Source organism: Pantherophis guttatus, chromosome 1 (genome assembly GCF_059756535.1).
Source record: "Pantherophis guttatus breed Tessera chromosome 1, ASM5975653v1, whole genome shotgun sequence".
Taxonomy (NCBI): domain Eukaryota; kingdom Metazoa; phylum Chordata; class Lepidosauria; order Squamata; family Colubridae; genus Pantherophis; species Pantherophis guttatus.
The window spans coordinates 195,541,333-195,560,365 of record NC_142063.1 but is presented as its reverse complement, the minus strand read 5'-3'; the positions used below and the strand labels follow the sequence as shown (position 1 = coordinate 195,560,365).

At 37.5% G+C, this 19,033-nt stretch overlaps 1 protein-coding gene across 1 annotated transcript in view; it reads left to right on the top strand.

Moving 5' to 3' along the window:
• The first annotated feature begins 310 nt into the window (after window positions 1–310).
• Window positions 311–19,033, top strand: part of PCSK2 (proprotein convertase subtilisin/kexin type 2) — a 115,628-nt gene continuing 96,905 nt past the window's right edge. The window contains exon 1 of the mRNA XM_034432414.3: window positions 311–1,106. Coding sequence (XP_034288305.1) covers window positions 924–1,106 — 183 coding nt within the window. The 5' untranslated portion in view covers window positions 311–923. The remainder of the gene's footprint in view (window positions 1,107–19,033) is intronic.

Genomic DNA, 19,033 nt, shown 5'->3' with positions numbered 1-19,033 from the left:
TTTGTTTACAAAACGCTAAGGGGACTTTCAAATGACAGCAATAAACGATGAATCAATTGTGCACTGTTTTTATTTGTAACCCTGCCGCTGCTGCTGAACTGCGAGAGCAACCTACCCTTCTGAAAAGAGACGAAAGTCGCTCACAGAAGCGAATTTCAAATAAATCTAAGCGGGGGAGCCCAGCGAGCATGTGATTTGGAAAGTAGGAATCCTTGGAGGAATGTGATACTGATCATGGGGCCGAGGGCACTCCCGGGGGATGTGGATGGACCGGGCGTCTCGCCTCTCATCTCAGCCTTGCCTCGAGTTCCACACAATCAAGAGAACTCGACCGCGGATTGGAGGAACGGAGCTCTCTTTTTGCCTCCCTCCGGGGTTTTTCTTTTTTCCCCCCCTCTGCTTCGCTCCGGCTTCGAGAAAAGGAGGAATTCTCCAGGGTGCTGAATCAGTTCAGCGCGGCCAGGCTTGCCTCTGGTCCGCGCAAGCCTTTCTCCCTCTCTCTCTCTCTTTCTCTCTCTCTCTCTCCCCGCCCCAGCCAGCTGAAGAGGGCGTCCTGCTACGAGGCAGAAGGAGGATCGCACTCTCTCTTGCCTCCAAATGATTGGCAGCCCTGCGGCCTCACTTCGCTTTCTTTTTTTCGCCGTCGCGCTGTATTATAGATGAGGAGGAGCTGAAAAATGCAGATCTGGCATCACACGCACACACGCACACGCACCCATCGGAATAATTCCACGAGCAGCCAGCCCATCGGATTCCCCCTCTTCTCGAGGCTGTGAGATGCTAAAGCAGAGCACCGCTTAATTGGCTGTCTGCAGCCAGCCCGCTGACCGGTCCCCTTAGAGTATCCATATTATCCTTTGCTTAGCTTTATTCCCGTTATTGAGCCCACGAATATTGCCTTGCACTCCCTGTCCGAAAAAGCCATGAAGACAGGCACTATTCCATGCTGCAAGACAGCTGGCCTCTTTTTACTGGGGTTCGTTCGCTTTGCCTTTGCATCTCAAAAGGCCATCTATACCAACCATTTTTTCGTTGAGTTTCACAAAGCGGGAGAAGCAGAAGCCAAGCAACTTGCTGCAGAATACGGCTTTAATGGGGTCAGGAAGGTAAGATCCCCATTCTCCTCTCCTTCTTCCTTCCTTTCTCTCTCTCTTTCCCCAGACCATTTAGTTATGCATGATGTTTATGAATTTGTTCTGCAAAGTTGGCGTGATCTGTGTCTGCATTTTAGTACTCAGGAAGAGGATCAGAGAAAAAGAGTTGTTTGAAACTCTTTTTAGACTAGGTTGATTGTTCCTAATCTAAATGGCTTCTCCTAAATATTTTTAGCACAGTTTTTTTTAGTCTTCTTCTCTTTTTTTGGAGGAGAGTTGGCTTTCTATGTCTGTGCTTGTAGCTACAACAGTTTAAAGAATGATTCATTCTTTGAAGCTCACACTTTGACCATGTCCACTAAGTTAGGAGCAATACAGAGATCCTCATGGATGATTCTTCTGTTTCTTTGACTTCTAAGGTTTAAAAAGTCAATGTGCAAAAACCCCATGGCACAATATTTTAAATTGGATGCTTTGTTTTGGACCCACACTAATTAGAACTAAGATATATTTTCTCTACTGATTAGTTTTGTGTCAGTGGATCCATACTGTATTGGTAGAACCCGCATATTCACAAGTCAACTTCTCCATTTGCCAAAAGAAGGGGTCAGTTGCAATAGTCATTATTGATGGCCAGAACTGTCTCTTAATTCAAGAACCTTTTCAAGCTTTCATTTGGGAATCTCATAACAAGTCTACCTTGAGTTTTCCTTTTGTTTCAAACAATTTCTGTTCTGTAAGCTCTTGGAAGTAAAGAACATGTGAATGCAATAACTAATTAATGTTCCTTAACTGTAACCAAGTATCCATGCACACTAAAAATAGAGTGCGGTTAATACAACATACCAAGTTTATACATGGAGTTGGGGGAAAAAACCTATGGTGTCTAACAGCAGTGGGGGGATCGGAAGACAAGATAAGCTGCTTATAGTATCATTGCATATTAGTCACAAATGACTTCAACATGCCTTTAAAACCTTTCCTTTTTGTACCTGAGAATGAAAACAAGCAGTGACTCCATGTCAAGAAAGAAATGAATTCCATTTAATTAAACAACAATAATAGAATGTGTGGGCTTATGTAATGCTTTACAGTATTGGTGAAGACCTTATATATATATAAAATACAAGAACCCAGCAAGATCTACCTAGGACAAACCAATTTCATCATATTATTCCCCCCCACCACCCAGTGATTATGCAAGAAGGACCTGAAATAACTTCTACTGCAGGCAATGGGCTTCTCCCTGTTTACTTCAATAGGACTGAGCTCCCTCAAGCATGTCTGAAGAGTGGGAAATTGCAAAAAGAAAGAAAGAAAGAAAGAAAGAAAGAAAGAAAGAAAGAAAGAAAGATGGAAAGAAGGACAGAAAGAAAGAAAGAAAGAAAGACAGACAGACAGACTCTATAATGCCTGCCTGGACTCAGTTAGATAGGAATACATTAAAAATGAAGGAAAGCCTAATAACCTTTGGTTTAATTTCATGACTGTCTGATAGATTTGGCATTTCTGAAATGTTCTGCAGAGATATTGTGGCATTGCCAGAGTTCTGGGGAAGAGTACTTATGAACAAATATATATCTGTAACTGAAGCTTCTTTGGTAAAGAAGTTTAGTTCTTAATGCACTTTCTGCTTTCTTCCCAGACTCACTCTCCTCTGCTCTTTTTTTTTCCTTTTTGATTTTGAGAAATGGCTTTTTGCTAGAACTACTTTGTTCTTATTCTCTTCCATCACATAATCATTTCTTTTCTGCTCATCAGATGGGGAAAAAGTAGGACCAGGGCAGAAATGTTCATGAAAAAGATACATAGAGACCCAGATTATCCCTGTGCACATATAAAAAGGGTGTAACCTCAAAAGAGTACTATTTTTTCCCCATATGCCTTACTACAAGGATCTGTGTCTGAGTTCATTTCCTTCTATTGTTACTTAGTAGGAGCTTATCTAAGCATCATTTCCTCTTCATAGAAGGAATGAAAGAAGACAGTTCATTTTTATATACAACTTAGGCTGCAAATTCCATGCAAAATAAGTTCTGCTAAAAGTTAATTCTGAGTAGATATATGCACGTTGTATATTAACCAACAAGGTTAAAAACAAATCAACCATCACCACCACTGCCAGAACTGGCTAGCAAACTCATAATGAAGCACTGTATGGCTGATCTTAGCAACACTTTTCTTATAACAGTTGGAATACAATAGCAACCTTTTATAATTGCATAAGTTTTATTGAGTTGAGTGGCTTTTATCCTTAGTTGATGAGTTCACAATCAAAGGCCTACTTTCCTACTGTTCCAGCACATGAGCAACAGGAAAATTAAATGCTCAGTCTATATGGAAACTATATTAATAAGTGGTGGGGTTTTTTTCTTTCTTTTGCCTTCCTTCCCCCTCATTGCTTATCATATTTCAGGGAAGGAAAAACAACCACTCCATTATTTATAAGACATATCGTTCATTTTCTATCGACTCCAGCTCTGAGCAAGATGAAATTCAAAATGAAGTCCTTGGTTTCTCCTTTCCATTAACAGCAACTCAGATGCTCTTCCTGAGCTGCCTTGCTCCCCAGGAACATTTCCACTAAGTTCTAACAGGGATTTCCATAGTCAATATGACTAGGATCATTGTCAGGGAAATCATCCTGGCAGGATGATTTCCCCTACAAGTACGAATTTAACTGAGTTATTTTGCTTTCTTTATACTTAGCATCACCATGGGGAGTTTGTGGTGGGGAGAGGCAGCAGGAGGAATCTACCGTAGGCTATTTCCAAAATTGCCTGTAATTTACTGATTCTGTTTCTCATTTTACCTTATGCTGATGTTAATGGGAATGAGCAAAGAATAGAGATGGAAGAGATTTCTCAAAAATAAAAATAATAAATTCCTAGGAAAAAGGAGGATGCGAGTTAAATTTTGGTTAATAATTCCTTCCAATAAAAGCTATGCTAGCTGAATAATTTGCAACTTTGATCTCAGGTTTTTTTCCAAATTCATGCTTGTTTCGAAGTTTTTAAATGGACAAGCAGCATTGGGTTGCTTCTAGCAGTGTTTGTTGTCAATTAAAGAATAATATGTGCCTACTTTTCCTTCTGCATGCTAAAACCTACAGGGAGCTAGTTTATTTTTTCTCCTGAAACTCTCCCACCCACCCCTACCATGTAACTATCCATTGTTAACATGAGAGACAAATTATTTTTAATAGTATTCACTCCTACATGGTCATTTGGGGGGACTTCTCATTATTTTAGAATAACTCTCCCTTATGAAAAATATATGATGCTAGCATGCACAGACTTTACAACTCAAAACCTGTGGACCCACAGGAAAATGGTTACATAATTAATAATGCTTTTTTGTGTATGCATTATCTGCCTGGGTTTCAGCTCATCTGAAAGACTGAAGATAGATGAGAAATATTTATTATAAAGTGGGTGGAATCATCACCATTAAAACAACACTGACAAACCCTTATCATGTGATGAAATTGGGGAACTCTTGTGTTTAATGAGAAAATGAAGAACACAATAACAAAAACCAACAACAAAACATGAAATAATTGTAACACAAACCTATTCAACTCCTTTAATCCATCACCAAATTAATTAATATCACTTTTATGATTCCAAATTGATGTCTTTTTCTTATAGGGAGCTGTTTTTGTAGCTGCTTGTTGGACTAAATATCCAGAGCTTTAACTAATTTTCAGAATGGCAAATGCTATAGTTTTCAAAGCATCAAGAACTGGACTGGAGTAGGTCTTTCTGTGACATGTCTTGGGCTACTCTTGAAAATCTGGGAAGAGGAGGGCAGGGCCAGGATAAAAAACCCATTTGCTTGAATTTAATTGATTAATTAAATTAAGGTAATATATATTTAAATGTAATACAAAAAAAGACAGTTAAGTAATTGGAATTAATACAGTTGCTTCCCATATATTATATAATTTTCCCGTCTGTCACATTCAAAATTACAACACCCAAGCAATTTTTGTTAGGAATCTGAGGAAAGTGTGAGATTACTATAGATGTGAGGCTACAATTCGTATAAACCCCACTCCCCAAAACTATATGTGAACAAGAGTTTCTACAACATGATCCAGTGCTTGTTGGAATATGTGGAAGTCACAAAGGAAAAGTAGACAACCATATACTATCCAGTACATTTCCCTGACTTCTTCATCTCAAGCACATTAGTGAGACTTCACCCAGCTTCATTTCCAGATTTGCCACTGTGAATTGGGACCTTAAAAAAATAATAATCAGGGTTTGAAATTGTTACTGAGGCCAATGTATTCAACTTGCAAGCATCACAATAAGCACATTGCTCCTTTGGATACTTTTTTCTAATGTACAGGAAAGAAAATGTTGCTTTTTTTCCGCTATAAATCACCTCCACCCCCACCCCCAAAATGTGGTTCCTGGAATTCATTTGTGTGATTAAACGCTACTTCATTGATAATGGTCTATTCCTGGATGAAACACTGTATAGTTAACTAGGCTGATTTCATACATCAACACATTTTATACCCCAAACCTTTCTAGAGCAATTTGCAAGGCTCTGTAGTTATTCTCATGGAAACTAACCTCACAGTGTGAGAATTCCTCCACAACATGCTTTCAGTAAGGAAGGGCAAAAATCATCAGCCAGGTATTCCCCCTGTTCCTCCATTCTAATTTTGCACAGGATTTGTCACTTTCAATAGCCAGATCTACCTGAGGGGCTTACACACTTCAAAAAACTGATGAAAAGATGCTGTGGTGCCTTAATCTCAGTGTAACAGAATAACAGAATAATAGAGTTGGAAGGAACCTTCTAGTCCAACTCCCTGTTCAGGCAGGGAACCCAATACCATTTCAGACAAATGGTTATCCAATCTCTGGGTGCTAAAACCTCCAGTGTTTTAGCACCCACAACTTCTGGAGACAAGCCATTCAGTGATTGATTGTTCTAACCATCAGGAGTGAGGAGGATCCCAAGAGATCGGGTGAACCAAGAGTTCTTGTCAGTGGAAAACCAGCTCCCACCAAGATTTTAGCAACAGAGGGCATTCACAATGATTCCTCTGGAACAAGTGCTGTCTTGAAAATTAACAGACTCCATTATTCAATAGTGAAGTTGCATGCAACCATATTGACACAGAATCAATCACAAGTAGTTCAAATGTGAAGGGTCTTGAGCTGGTCAGTAAATTCCACTGCCAATCAAAGCATTTGTGAAATTCTCCATTTTTCCTGGGATGGAGAAAAAGATGGGATGACTACTAGATGGCACCTAAGAATTTGTGTTTTCTGTATCATTTTGCAATCATTTAGTGGTCATCTGGATTTCTGTAGCCCTAATTTTACTGTGTATGCACATCAAATCAAGACAGGTTAAGCCAGCAATTCTTAAATTCTTCAATATGGCAATAATCTGAGAATGATCAATGAATGTGTAATACACACACCTGCCCTTTTGATGAATAAAATTAATGGCATAGGGTTGAGCAATATTTAAATATACCATTTTTTATAAATACAGTTTAACCTACGTAAGACAAAAGTCTTCAGCTTTTGCACTTCAGCACTGTCCCCTGCAAGCTTGTGCAGGTATAATGGGAATTCAACCCTGCTAGTTTGGACTTAAAATATTCCAAATGGTCCTACCAACTGCCAAAAGTTGGGAAGACATTCTACTAAATTTTCTTTTGTGCACCTGAAAAACCTCTTCCTCCCTCCTTTCCTCCCTCCCTGTGGATTTTGTTTTTTAAAAAAATCCTTGCAGGTATGTCTGATGCTGGGAAAATGTTTTGGCTCCTTAATGTCAAAAAGGATGAGATATAAAACATCTGAGAAAGATGAATCTTATTCACACACAACCACACACAAAACCACAAAGGCAATATAATAAGAAATAATTATTTAGCATGATTCACTCAGTTCTAATTAAAAAAAATGGAGAGAGAATACTTGTGAACATTTTAGCTGCAAAATAATTTTTTGCTAATTGCTAAAAGAATCTCAGTTGTTAAAACAGATTGCAATGTGCTAAGATGCTTGCCTTCTTCAACATATACAGTAAGCTACTAGTGTTATATGTTTGGATATGTATTTTTAGATATGCTAAATCACCCAAAAAGCCTTTTAGTATCAGGAGTGCCATCAGGGGTAAGACCAAGGCAGAAATCTACAGCCCAACTCAGAAGAATGACCAGGTAGGTTAGCAAGCATAAATCTTAGCTCAATTTCAGATTGGTAAAACAGTATGCTACATGTTCATGCTAAAACTAATCCCCTCCATGAATTGCCTAATTACATTATTGTTTGATGTGCTACTTTTTGAACATGAATCAAGCATCTTTGGGGATAGCCTGTGATTGGAAAGATTTGGGACTCTGCTTATTTAACATCAAGCTCTTAGGCTGCATTCCCAGGAATAAAAATGAGAATACTTGAAAAGCAAGATACGTTTTGTCTGGGATCCCTTTCCTACTACAGGATAATTAAGACACTTTTGAAAACTGATCTTGCTCTTAGATATATTTCCACACATCCACTGTTTGCTCCTCAGCAACTGATAATCAAATATATGTTGTCCTAGAACATAACAAATCCATTTAGTCATCATGGCTAATAACCACTGATGACTCACGTTCTTCTTTGGGTTGATCTCCTCTCCTCCTGCACTTTAATGCCATGTAAGCCATACAAAGATCCAGGTCTATAGAGCCTGTGTCCTGAGCACACCCTTGTACTGCAGTGAGTCTTGGACCCTTTATGCACGGCAGGAGAGAAAGTTGAACACCTTTCAAATGCGCTATCTCCAACCTGCTGTCACCTGCAAGGACAAAATTCCAAATAGCGCAGTCTTGGAATGTGCTGAAATTTCTAGCATATATACACTATTGAAACAGCGACATCTATGCTGGCTTGGGCATATTGTGAGAATGGCTGATGGTCGGATTCTGAAAGATCTCCTGTATGGAGAATTAGTGCAGGGAAAGCACCTCAGAGGGAGACCACAGCTGCAATATAAGGATATCTGCAAGAGGGACCTAAAGGCCCTGGGAATGGACATTAACAACTGGGAAACCTTGACCTCCGATCGTTCAGCTTGGAGGCTAAAGATGCAGCATGGCCTTCTCCAATTCAAAGAGACACTTGTTCAGCAGGCTGAGGCAAAGAGGCAGTTCCAGAACCAGCGAAATCTGGGGGCTAGGCAGGGGACAGAATGTATCTGCCCTCAGTGTGGAAGGGATTGCCACTCTCAAATTGGCCTTTTTAGTCACACTAGATGCTGTTTTAGGACCTCTTTCCAGAGCACGATACCATAGTCTTTTGAGACTGAAGGTTGCCAATGAAGCCATTGAACATCACAGCATCTTGTGGCAGAGTGTTCCATGAATCAATGTAAGCTGCATGAAGAAGACCTTCCGTTTTGTCAACCCTGAAATTCTTCTCAGTTTAGGAACAGTGCTTGACAGCGATTGTTACAAACTTAAAATTATGTTTGGATGGAATTATAAATGGTAAATTACGACCTTGCACTGTTTACTCATCCCGGTGCCCTCTAGTTCATACGCAGGAGGCAGCTGTTGTCCATCTGTCCTGCTTGCAAGTTTTTCATAAGTATCTTATTATCCACTATTGGAACCAAATGCTCCAATAGTTGAACTTTTGGATGCCTGCTCAACATTTTTCTTATGGGTATGTCTAAGATGTAGGACTGCACGTCTGTAGAAACCCTGCCTACTGGGGAAATTCTACTTAGTTTTGGTCATTTCTTCACAGAATAGAAATGCACAATTATTTCATGTGTATTCTGTTTTTATAGATTATATTCACTTGTAAGCAATTTGATTATTTAAATATTTATGATGCTCGGTAGATGAAATACTTGGTGCTTTGCCCTTAAGAAATGAGTTGAGAAACTTTCTTCTCACCTTTCTCTTTCACCTTTCTTTAGTTCTGTCACTTTAAAACAACAAAAGAATAGAAAAAGAATAAGGGATGGATGGATGGATGGATGGATGGATGGATGGATAGATACTGTAGATGGATGGATGGATAGATGGATATAGAAGAGTACTATTCAAAGGTCAATGATTCCTGCAGGAAAATTAATTAAAAGGATCTGTTTGTTTTACACAATTGATGTAATAAAGGAATAGTAGTTTATCAGCATGCACAAGATTAACCTCAATTTATATGAGCAATAAATGGCTGTCATTTATTAATTGGTATTAACTACCAGTCTGTTCCTTTCTTTGATAGAGGCACGTGTGGGCAATGTTTTGTTACTAAACATTGCCCTTATTCTGAACTCGGAGACCTTAATTATTTATATCAGGTGGAGGACACTCTCTTCCTTTTTTTTTTTCAATCCATGACTTTTACTATATCTCTGTAAATTGGTCACAAGTATAAATTATTGTTTTAGACATACCTTGTTTTAGGTTATAGATGTTAATTCCATTGTCCTTATTTTTTAATTTGTGGTAGTTAAAAGATGAACATTGAATAAAATGGTCTCCTTACTCTTATATGCCCATTACTGGAAGGACAAATTGGATATGGGGTGCAGATAATAAAGACCACACACTAGTATCAACCTTGCATTTTTAAATCTTTCACAAATGTAGTTTCTACAAAAAGTAATAGATCAGCAACAATTGGCAACCAGCAATGCTGGGTGATGCCATCTCCCCTTCCCTTAACAATATAGTTAGAATGATTCTCTTGCATTGACCTAAGTAAGAACTGTCTCCATATACCACTGATCCATCACTGTAAATGGATTTTTAGTGAATTGTGAATTGTGAAAATGGAATTGGTATCATTTGTAAGCCAACTACTTCCACTTCCATAGTTCCAGAAAGACTAGGAAGAAAAAGAAGCACTGGTTTTTTTTCCAGCCCAAGGGCAATTAAATTGAAAGAATTGAGTTTAGAATTTGTGTACACGCTTTGTTCACTCTGGAATGGAAAAAAAAATATGGTACATGTATGGATAATATTTTTCTTGTCTTTGATAGCTACCTAAAGCAAGAAAACATGATTATAGCTCTCATTTCAATTGTCCAGACTGGAAAGAGGAAAATCTGGAGATGGAAAGTGTCTTTCTTTTTTTGTCAGTCTCTAAAGCCAGTTCTTTCTAACCTTGCCCAAAGGAACTGTAGGATTGCAACCAAGGTTCCAAAATCCATTCCCCCTAGCTTTTCAGCAAGCTTCCTAATCTGACATCATCTATACCAGGGGTCTCCAACCTTGACAACTTTAAGACTTGTGGACTTCAACTCCCAGAATTGAGTTGAGGAATTCTGGAAGTTGAAGTCCACAAGTCTTAAAGTTGCCAAGATTGGAGACCCCTGATCTACACCAAACTTGGAACTGGTTTAAATTTATCGCCTCTTTCCTGAAACTCCCTGGTCCTTTAGAAAGGAAATTGGTTTAGAAATGAATAAGGTAAATGAAACAGGAATGCTGTTTCCTGTGAGAAGGAACCATGCTGAACATTGGCTATTACAAAACCTCCAATATCTCACTACACAATGCATGTCACAAAAGGTACAGAGGATACATAGGAAGCCAGAGAAGCACTTATAGCATCTTTCTAAGAAAAAAGAAAAAAAAAGAAGATATGACATTCTGCTAGAACTTTTGCTAGTGATTAAAACAGATAATGTGTTTATCAAGAGCTACGGTTTAGAAGTTACACCAGATAAATGACCGTTTAATTAGTGCACTGAAGTGAAATTACAGACATCAGACTATGTTACTACTTCTCTTTCTAAATAAATAATAAATATCCTATGCTTTTCATGGACAAGAATTCTATCCAGGGTCACTTAAAGCCAGCAGCATTACAGAATCTCTCCAATTGCATGTCTTTCATTGTGTCTTGATCTACAAGGGCTCAGAAATGGATCAGGTTTGTTGCCATGATATGAAAAGTATCATACATGATTTTGCTTTTCAAACTGTTAGCTAGGCGGTCTCTGAACAGAACAGATTGTATTCTTTTTCTCTTTCTGAAAGTCTCTATGCAAATATGTTTGTAGAGTCCTACTACAATTTTGGGAGGAGATGGGGAGATAGAACTGTTGTTGGTATTAGTCTGAGCTTTCCTGATTAATCATATTCACTGGAATCCATTTCAGGGCAACAAGACTCAGCTTCCAGAAGAGTGATTTGGAGAATTTACTTCCTCCTCATGCTCTCAATTCATGCACAACTCCGTAAAATATCCTTCTGTTTATGTTTCCTTGATTCTGATCTATGCCTTGCATCTAATTCATCCAATAAAAAGAAATGGTTTCTAAGCACTGCAGCAGTTTCTGCATCAAGCTTGATACCCTCATTGTTTCTTCAAATGTATTGACAGTCAGAAGTTCCAAGGAATTCTAAATGTTGTAGAATTGCAATGAAACAGATATCAGATTATTGCATCAGTAACAAAGGGCTTAGCACCATCTAACTAACAACACTAACAGGTTGATGACACGAGTGATTGTAGGCCAGCCTGACTTCTTTTTTAGAAGAGGACTGATCAACCACAGTATATCGTTATTGTTTTAGTTATCTGAAGTGCAAGGAGATTTGTGGTTATTTTCACTGAGATTTATCAGACTGAAACAAAGGGAATCTAGCTGTGTATTATTTAATATGCTTTGAATTATTTACTGGAAGTTTACTGGCAGAAAGGCTGTATGAGTTATATTATAAAGAATCTGTGCTGAAGTATAATGATTTGTGCTTTGTAGTTTTCTCAAATTTTGGAATGTAAGTTTTGAGTGAAGAATGTATGTTAATGGCTTAGTGCAAGTATGTCAATAGGAGATAGGGAAATTGACTGCTTTCTCCATTCATGTTCCTTGTTGAATTTGAAAGTCCAATTTGCCTATTTTTAGGTTTAGTTAAATGCTATCCTGATGCTTTTGGTGTTTTCATGCTCAAAGTAGCTGAGCATTTATTTTTCTTTTTTCTTGGTGAGGTTTCTAATTGCTTTGTGTTGTCACGAGTGTTGGAAAATGTAGGTGCTAGAAGTTTATTTTATTTTATTCCACATCTTTCAATCACTCTGAAGCATCCTTGACTGCCCATATTTACCAATTTGAAAGAACTTCATGGAAAAAAAAGTTCCTTTTGGCACCTTTATTGATTTAGATGTAGAAATGGAGTGCCTCAATTTGCTTATTCCCCTTATAGCTAGATTCCTTAGAAAGAGAATCCAGATACTGGTAGGAACATTTTTCCTGATCTGTTGAGGGGCCTAAAAATTAGCAACTCAAAAGAGTAGTAAGTCATTTAAAACCGTCAACATTCCCTTAGTAAGTGAGTTTATTTTTCTGGTCCGGAATGCTAGGAGATGATCAGAACAGCAATCTTATCAAACAGGACTCATTTCTTGAACAGGCATCTAGTCCTTGTCACACTCTAGATGAGACAAAGGTTTGGGTTTTTCTGGATCACCAAGGAAGGCAGTGTTTCTCCATGAATGCATGAAAATCAACAATTTGTAACTGAGAGATAAATATCCCAAGTGGTCTCAATCCTAAATGCCTTTGAAGCTTACTAGGATGCATCAAACAAAAAAAAAAAAGCACTATTCATTTTTTGTGTGTGTGTGAGAAGAGTGAGTACAGCACCTGTTTCTGGAGTTACATTTGCTTTAGTTAGCTAAATAATTAACCACGTTCTGTGTACAGCACAGCTGGTGTTGAGCCATGAGGTGGGAGAATATCATGGTTGGCATTTATTTATTTTTTTTGTTCTTGGGAACCATATGCTGCTCTTGCTAAAAATGGTTTCTTCATTAGAGTCTTCTTTTGTATCAGTATGTTTGTTTTCTTCTCTTTCTCTCAGGCAGAGTTAGCTAGAATGGAGTATATATATATATATTTTATCCATGCCTCCCCCCATTAATTTTGACTTTCAAGCAGGACTAACTTTTTTGGTTCTTCAAAATAGGTTTAGGTGTCAGAGAATATAGAAATGATAAATGTAAGGCCTCTTAGAAGCTTAATTGGTGTATTTAACATCTCAGAAACAAGAAAAGAGCAAATAAAAAGTGTAGAAAAATTGCCACTGGTAGTCAGTGTTTGTTACTGACTTTTAATGTCATGATTCAGATGAGATGAAGAGCATCCCAAAACATCACTGGGATGCTGTGTATGTATCATGGGCAACAATTGCCCTCTTTTGCTCCGGAAGTAGGAAGCAGCATGTTAATTACCTTAAGAAGAGGGTCTTATTTTAGGGAAGATGAGCCTATGAAGATGTTTTCCATTTGAAGGACAGTCCACCCAGTCTTAAAGAAAAAGGATTAGTTGAGCAGAATCAGGGAAATCAAGTTGCCTATCAGCATCTGACAACAACCTGAGCAAGGAACAAGTCATAGCATTCCTTATTCTGTCAAAATGACTTGCATTGAAATGTAAAATATGTCCCTCGTTTCTATATATTCTCAACTGAACACATAAGTGAATATGAATCTCTGAAACATGTCTCTACTCCCTTTATTTCCTCCTTTAGGGAATATATTTCCTCTGGTTTCGGTGTTGTGTAGGTGGCCCTTTCATTAAAATATAATTTTATTAAATTTCTAAAACAGAAAAAATAAATGAGCAAAAAGAAAAAGAACTAAAAACAAATAAAGGTCAAGCAGAAACCAAGATACAGGTGTTATATGAAAAAGGAAAATAGAAAATGAATGACTTTTGACTTTCTTTGGTTCAGACATAAAAATACATCAACTCTAAAATTAACAATAGCTTACTTTATTTCTATAATGACATATAATTCTAATCATCAAATCCCCAAATCAAAGTTTCGTTTCTCTCCATTCCTTGCAAAAAGTCCAAAAGTGGCTTTCAAGTAGAATAAAATTGGTCAAAGTATTTTCTTTAATCAGAGTTATCAATTTTGCCATCTCTGCCAATTCCATCAATTTAAGCCTCTATTCTTTTATTGCATGTCCTTCCACCTTTGTGAACATAAAAGTCTCACTACTGTTATCTTATATAAAATAGTGTTTTGGGGTAGCCTTGTGACCATTCCAAAATGATAAACACAGAGATACATGTAGAGATGATGTTCATCTCATTTATGTTGGTCCCTCTTTGTCTGAAATGTAACTGATAGCATCAAATAAAATAATTGGCACTTATTATAGTTTAAGCAAAACCTTGGTATATATTTCAATTAGATTGCACTCTTTTTTTTTGGTTTGCCAGCAATGCTATTGTCATTTCTTTTTTTCCATTACTTTGAAAAGGAGAGAAAGGAAGAGAAGGAGAAGGATTGCCCACTTTGATCAGTTATTTATATACTTCATTCTAAATATTTTACATTGGTCATCAACAGATTTCATTTCAATCCAGCCATCTATCTGTCACACTTCTCTTTTTCCTTCTCCCTATCCTATATCTCTTTGCATTCTTCATTTTCTGTATTTCTTCAAAAGCTATGGATAGAATTCCCTTTTGTCTTAATAACCATGACATAGCTGCTGTTAGTTTATCTGGTAGCTGTTGTGCCCTTATTTGTTGGCTTATTACATTTTTATCCAAAGATCACAGGAGGGAATGTAAGGTTCCACTCTCCTTTTCCTTTACCTCACAACATCTTTATGAGGTGATTAGGTCAAAAGATCATGACTGACCTGCGTTCTTCCTGGGAAGAACGCAAGGGTTTTTTTTAAAAAAAATCTGAGTTTTGCAGTACTTGTTAAACAATCTGTTAAACAGTAACATTGAGAAACACAACATTCCTAAATGTTTTAAAATAAATTATCAGCCTACCATTTCTGACTTTTTGTGGTTGGTTAGTATAAGGTGTGATGGTGAAAATACTATAATATATGATGTTTGCTAGGCCCCGACCACCGTTTGCTCTTGCTGATGTTATCTTTCAGAAATGCCAGCCCTCTTAACACCTGTTGAGTAACTTACTGATGAAAACTATCAGTGGTATAAAAAAGGTGGTGATATATATAAAATCTAAATGTCTTCACTTCTAAATAAGCCTCCATATGTTTTGCCTTTTTATGATTAATTAAAATGTATCATAAAGCGTCATTCGCTTCAAAGTGCCTTTCAGGATTTTGGTGTAAATCATAGGACTATCAGCCCTGAAAATCTAAAACTTGAAACAAACAGCCCCTGTTTGATTGACATAACTAATTGAGCCATTAACCACCAATTTCTAAAGTGCACATTTTAATTAGATTTTAATGGCTGCCTTCCTTAAGAAAGAGTAATCAATGCCACTGAAACTGGAACAATTTAGACTTTCAGATCATTCTTCATGAATCTTTGGGTGGATGTTCAGGAACATTTTTCAAGCTGTAAACAGGATCAGACAATTTGAACCATTTGCTTGCCAAGAAGGACGCTGCCAAACCATTCACAAATCATGTGGGAGAAAGGTTGGCCAGATAGCTAAACCTGTGCCCTCCCTTTTAGAAAAATCTGTAGACAAAAAGTGAACCAATTCTGAAATTGGTTAAATTGCCAGTTAAAGAACTGGCAAGCCTGCATTTTCTAATTTTCTTTGCCCAAACCATTGAACCTAGCTTTTGGTCTGCTTGAAAATATGGTCAGCTTAGCTATTTTGGAACGGAAACAGGATATTAGATTCAGAAGTGTCCACTTGGAGAAGGTATCAAAAAAATCAAGATAGTGGTTACAACTTTGTGACTTAAGCCCTGCCCCTTTTTTAATGTGTGGCACACACTCAACACATGTAGAAAAGGGATGCGGCCTTCAATTCCACCTTTCTCACCACCTAATTGATTTTTTTAAAACTCCCCCTCATGAATGCTCCTGACTGGATTTCATTTTTTTTCTTTCCTGTTCATTAGTTAATTGGTGTGATGATCTCTGATCATCTGATGTGGACTATTTCCTGACAGCTGCAGTCTATCTGGGTATAGTTTTCACTTTAATATAATTTAAAAAGTTGGGATATTACACTATTGCCAGGACAATATATATATTTTTAATATGACTCCATGTTATTTGTCCACATATTCACTTGTCCTATATATCTGTGAGCGATTTATTTTTAAATTTATACACTGGCCAGCTCCCAGAGAGTCTGCTCAATTCTCAACATACGAACAAAGGAAAAATAACTAAAAAAATAATATTACGATAGAGAGATTAAGCTATACGTTAAGTGCCCTCCCAATTTTTCTCCTTTGTATTCATAAAGGCAGAATGTTGCAATGTAATAACACTTAAAGTGCAATAAAACTGAATAAAATAAATAAATAAACAAATAAAATTAAACACACATGCAACTATACTAGATTTTAACTAGCTAGGCAAAAACCAATAGCAAGAGCTAATTCCCTGATAATGTCAACTCTGAATCGAACCTGGCTGAAGCCATCTTGTGCTGCCTCATAGTTGCCACAAAGCCCAAGAGGGGGAAGGGAGGGAGGGAAGTAGATAGCCCAGCTAACAGTCAAAATAAAAAGTTTTCCTGTGGGAACCAAGGTCGTCATTACAAGTGGCTGGTGAAGGTAGAGAGGAGCCTGCCAGCTATACTCATTGGACAATGTGACTGATGACACTGAGGAGGGGGGAGGTTTTACTCTTGTAATTAGGCAAAAACTGTGGGAACCTTTAGAGTTGGTTTTCACCAGCTATGCCAATATGAGGTATCCAATAAACATGTCCTTTGAGGAATCTACCTGCCTCGGAGTTCTGATTTCAATGGGTGCGTTACTCAGAATGTTGACAGATAAGCAATGCAGCATTTTGACTGCCCTTAGACTGTTTGAGCTTTTTTTAAAAAATATGCCTATTCAAATTATTTAATTAAGCCTGTTTGTTGAATTTAACACATCACTAAAGACAGACATAAGTTTATTTTTAAACACTTCTAGTTTAAATCACAAGATATTTAATAGTTTTCAGAGACGTGGCTTCATAATAGTTTGTGGAAAGAAATAACAGAGTGTTTTGGCATCTTAAAAGGCATCAACTATATTGCAGATACTGCATAAGCTTTCCTGGATCAGAGTGACTACAACTGAGGCATGAAGCATTATCCTGTTTAAGGCATATAGATACACTCTTGCTATTATGATACAGAACCAAGCATGACATGAAATAAGGTCTAGACAGTGATAATTATATAAAGAAAGCAGCCACTTACACAACAGTAGCTGACAATGTCAAAGGCAGTCTTGCATTGGTGTCCTATAACTGGAGGGTCTTGATAAAGAATGAAAACATGAGAAAGACCTCTGTGGCTTTTCAGAGGTACCCAAAAGGATAAGCCAATGTGTTATTTAAAACTAATCCTTTCATACAGTACAGTGTAACCAAATTAATCCCTGCTTCCCACATTTCTCATTGTGTAAAAAAAGATCAGGAGTATTTCATTAGGAGGTAGCCAAGTAGGTCACCGTCCTTTTCATTGTCGTGATTTGGAAGAAGATTGCAGAATAACACTGATAAAAATGCAGGCAGATGTGAATTAATCTGAGCAAGAAAGTGCATCGAGATGTTCAGCACAGACGCAACTGTTCTGCCAGAGCAGTCTCGTGGAAGAATACACATGCTTTCACTCTCAATCTTATCTGCCTATCTAAAACATGTGCGTCAGCAGAGTGGGTCCAACAACCCATCTTTTAGTCTTTGAAATGTCAAGAGAGACTAGCCTTAGAAAAGATTTGTTCATCTCTCTCTATATATATATATATATTTGTCCACAATAAATGCAAAGCCAGACCTAATTTTGTTTTAATTCTGTTTTTAATTCTTTGCTGCTCAGAGTCATGAAACTGAGATGGCAGCCATACAAATTAAGAAAGAAACAAACAGATGTAACATAAATACCGGCTTAGATCCAGAATTACTTATCTGCCTATAGACAATTTTTCAGTCGAATATCTTACAGGATCACATTTCCTTGACTTTGGTCTGAACAAAAGCCAAGTTTAAAAATGGATAGAATAGAATAGAATAGAATAGAATAGAATAGAATAGAATAGAATAGAATAGAATAGAATAGAATAGAACAGAACAGTGTTGGAGCATTCACAATTTCTGGAGGCAATCTGTTCCACTGATTAATTGTTCTAACTGTCAGGAAATTTCTCCTTAGCTCTAGTTGCTTCTCTCCTTGATTAATTTCCACCCATTGCTTCTTGTCCTGCCCTCAAGTGCTTTGGAGAATAGCTTGACTCCCTCTTCTTTGTGGTAACCTCTGTGATATTGGAACACTGAAATCTGGTATGTTCCAAGGATAAATAAAAATTTCCCATTAATCAAAATAAATGATTAATACTCTTGTAATTATGAGAAGTATCATGAATAAAACTTTACTTCCCCAAAGTGTAAAAATTCCAGTGATGCTCTACCTGGGTTTGGTGCTTTTGGAAGGAGATAATTTGGGGCTTATGACACTACTATTATATCTATGTTTACACCCAAATGTGAATTTTTGAATAGAGGCAGCTCTACTGAGAGAATCCTAGCTGGCTCTGGAAAACTGAAGTAAAAACATGCACACATACAATCCCCCCACCTACTTTCCTTCCTTTTGTCTTTTCTCATCCCAAAGTACTTTCCTCCCCTACTTCGTAAAAACACAAATTGGATGGCATCATCCCTCATTTGGTGGGGAAAGCGAAGTCTGCCACCTCCTCACTTGAGTCTTCTTCAACGTTTACTTGTAAGTCCTTCTCAATAAATGTAGCTGCCGTGAAGTAATTTTTGACTTATTAAGGAGTTTAAATCTTCCTTTCTAGATCCAATACTTACCCCCATCAAATCAGGAAACAGAGAAGCTAAGGAATCTAGCCTGAAGCAGAATTGTCTCACCAGCAACTTGATCTCATTATTTCTGACATGTGGCATGTCTGTAAACACTCAATGTCATCTTTTTTGAGAAGCAAGACTAGCTACTGTTCATTATGGGTTGTGTTCCACAAACTTGAAGG